Source organism: Elephantulus edwardii, unplaced genomic scaffold, assembly GCF_000299155.1.
Source record: "Elephantulus edwardii isolate Elephantulus edwardi_28Jun2011 unplaced genomic scaffold, EleEdw1.0 scaffold00085, whole genome shotgun sequence".
Lineage (NCBI taxonomy): Eukaryota > Metazoa > Chordata > Mammalia > Macroscelidea > Macroscelididae > Elephantulus > Elephantulus edwardii.
The window spans coordinates 12,421,595-12,425,181 of NW_006399835.1; the positions used below are offsets into that span (position 1 = coordinate 12,421,595).

Here is a 3,587-nt window from a genome sequence, read left to right on the forward strand (position 1 = left end):
ATCTCCTTTTTTTTTTTAAATTTAGGTTGTTTATTTTTCATTTCAATGAACATCTACAGAGATTTTGGGATTCCATTCATTCATTGTTGAAAATTCTTGTTTCTTAGGAGACAGGATTTGCTGGTGTGTAAGCAGTAAATTGTTTCTTGTATAATAGTTTTTCTCAGGCCTCTTTCTATTCACCCATATTTATAGCTGTAGTATTTATGGTTAGAAATTGTAATTTGATAACAATATTTATGCTTAAAAATTGTATTTGAGTCCCTTTTCATTTCACAATTTTACACATAAAATGAAATATATTTTTCAAATAATAGTGTTGATTTCTGAGAAATTGATTTTCTTGGGGGAGGGAGTCAAGAGTGCTTTTGTTGGATATTTAAAAACCTATGAGTTCTTTCCCCAATTTTGCCCCATCACCTGATTTTTGAGCCATGACAAAGATACATTTTCATAACTGATAGGTATAGATGTCTCCATAGCTAGAATAAGTGCAAGAATAATTTGAGGAAGACATTTGGGGTTAAAGAACTTTTACTCTATGGAAGAGGAAGTTACTTCAACCAGTTTTAGATGAATTTATAAATTCTGATTTTAAGGAAGATTTATAGGTATAAACTGATACGAATTCAAAGCAAATAATTCAGGGTAACAAGTTACTTAGGCTTGCGCAGGAAGATTTTTTTTTGACAATGTTTATGTTTTATGACTGATACACTTACTAATGATGATTTTTAGTAATAATTGACATGGTTTCAAAAATGATTCTTTGTTGACTTTCAAAAGGGAACTCTACTCTGTTGTTGTTAGATGCCATTGAGTTGACTCCGAATCATAGCAATTCTGTAAACAGCAAATTGGAAACTTGCCTATTGTGCACCGTCTTCACGATCTCAGAAGGGTAGCATATTAGAGGCCAAAAGGACAAGGCATAAAAAGAAATAACAAACTGTGAATCAAATTAATAGCCTTGTGATGGATCACATATCACAGTCAGCTGCTGGGGAAAGGTAATTTGACTAGAAAGAGCATTGACCAGCACTTTCTCTTTGCAAATATAGACCTTGGAGAGGAACATCATGCTTGGGAGGGTGGAGGGGACAGCGCAAGAGGGGAAGGCTCTCTATGAGGCGGATTGAGTCAGTGACTGGGGTAATCGGGATGGGTGTGTCAGAGGCAATGCGATTGGCACAGGATAGAGCAGGGTTTAGGGCTGTTGTACATAGGGTCGCTTTGAGTTGCAAATGACTCGACGGCAGATAACAACAACAACAACCATTAATATCCAAAAAACCCCCAAAACCCTCACCAGTACAAAAACCCTGAACTCAGAGTTGCCATAAAGTTGATTCAGTTGCTGTAATCTTTGAAAGATGAATTGCTGGATCTCTCTTTTAGGGTACCACTTAGCTGATTTTAACCTAGATCCTTTTGTATAGTAGTTTGTGTTACACAGGATTGATTCCATTAAGGTAATGAAATAGGTATGTAATCTATAATCTTTAAAAGATTTATAAAATCCCAACAAATTACAAAACATTTTTAAGACATGGATTTTGTGAATTCTATTTAGATGTTAAAATATATTGCAAATGAAATGATACTAAAACCAATAATTATATGCATTGCTTTGACTACTAAAGAAAACTTTGTTTTTTGCTTCACATTTATTATACTGTGAATGTTTATGTATAACTTTTAAAATGCGTATCCTTTGGCATTCATTACTGCTTCAGAATTAGAATTTTGACAGTAGACTCTTTAAAAATGAGTTTTGAAAGTATTACAGCAATTTTGATAATATTTCTTCAAACCCCTGCAGCAGGGATTCTTTTGCCGCTTTTTAGCCATATCTATGTATCTCTCATTTTTTAAGACTTTAACAGTGTAAGTGAGGGTTGTGACCATCCTGAAGAGAGGAACAGAAACAAGGATGATACAACTTCTGATCCAAAAATAGAACCAACTCTCATTTCCAGGAAGTCAAAGAAAAAACCTCGAAATAATGTATCTGATGCTAATAATTCTGCTTCTGCTCTGCATGAATCAAGAGGACAAACAGTAAGTAGGAATACTTCGATGTTATAAGACATAATTTTTGCTATAAAATTTGAGTTGACAGTAGCCAGGTATCATTCTAGTTAAAGCTTTCATTACCATATAACTTTTATTAAAAGCAATTTGCTTGCCAAATTCTTTAAGCTTCCATTTTTCTGAGTTTAGGAGACCTTTTTCCTTTTTGTAAGGAAAGAATATTTTGAAAGGTTTATTATATAGTTGTTTTCAAAGATTTATTATATAATTAGCAGTACAACTAGTATGAATACACTTTTTCTTATTAATACACTTTTAATTTGTTGATTCAACAAAACATTTCAGGACTTTATAGTACTTTGGGTCTTAATTCTAAATATACGGTAATAGAGAATTTGAAGGAAATTATTAATTTCCATGACTCTTAGTATTGCTTCCCTGTTAGGTTTTTGGTTTTGTTACTAAGGCAGTCAGTTGGTCACATGATGTTTTTCCCTTTGCAAAATAAAAATGTAAAAGTAAAATCTTCTCATTCTAAAGTTAAAATGGTGGTGGTGGTGTGTGCTTTCAAGTTGGAACCTGTTCATAACTGACCTTCTAGTGGGTTTTCAAATGCAGCAAGTCACATGGGATGAGATTTCCATCATTATCCCACAGAGCAACTGGTGAATTTGAACCTTGTGCCTTTTGGATTGCTGTGCAGCTTCTTACCACTAGATCACTAGAGCTCCCCCTTATAGAGATGATAAAATATTGTCAATTTTATATTAATTTTATGAGTTCAAACCTCAAAACTTGTTTTAAGGGACGACATTTGAAATATTTTCCCTTTTCCTGTATTCTTTTTTTATATTTAGAAAGAACAAGGAAATGACTCTACAATACCCACTGAGTGCGAAAAGTCAAGTGAAAACTATCACGAGGACCCAAAAGTGCTTGAAGAAATTACGCCAGTACCTATAGAAAGTGATTTAATTAAACCATCTATACTTAGTAATCATGATTCGGCTTTGAATACAGACTCCAAAAGCACCTCTGATTGTGCATCTGTAGAAACATTGGAGAGCCCTATTTCCAGTGAAACTGTAAGGAATTCTTCACAAAATGAAAAGGATGAGAATGAGTTGAATACAATCGAAAAACCTCTTCTAAGTGAAGGGAACCAATCCTTGATTTTAGCTGAACCAAGTAAGTAACAGGAGGATTACAAAGGTGTTTAACTTTCTCTTTTACTTATACCGTCCTCATTAACTGTTTTTCCCAAGACCAAAAGCTAATTGAGGTACATAGGAGTGATGGCAATTTTTCTTTTAGATTAATATATTATAATAAACCTCATTAATAGTTTTAAAAAAGTATTCTGTAGCAGTTTTTAAAATGAACTATTTTTATTTTGGTTTACCAAGCTAGAATACAAAGAGTTTACATACTGTGTAATTATTATTATTAATTTTGATCTATTTAATTTTTGAGTAATCAGTACAGTCACACATGAATCTTTTTTTTAAAAAATAATTTTAATGAGCATTTACAGAGATTTTGGTTTTCCATTC

The 3,587-nt window shown here is 32.8% G+C and overlaps 1 protein-coding gene across 2 annotated transcripts in view; it reads left to right on the top strand.

The window, feature by feature from the left end:
• SENP7 (SUMO1/sentrin specific peptidase 7) overlaps positions 1-3,587 on the top strand; it is a 201,644-nt gene that overhangs the window by 126,210 nt on the left and 71,847 nt on the right. For both annotated transcript variants that reach the window (XM_006890011.1, XM_006890010.1), the window contains 2 exons: positions 1,877-2,061; positions 2,892-3,222. In XM_006890011.1, the coding sequence (XP_006890073.1) occupies positions 1,877-2,061; positions 2,892-3,222 (516 nt within the window). The remainder of the gene's footprint in view (positions 1-1,876; positions 2,062-2,891; positions 3,223-3,587) is intronic.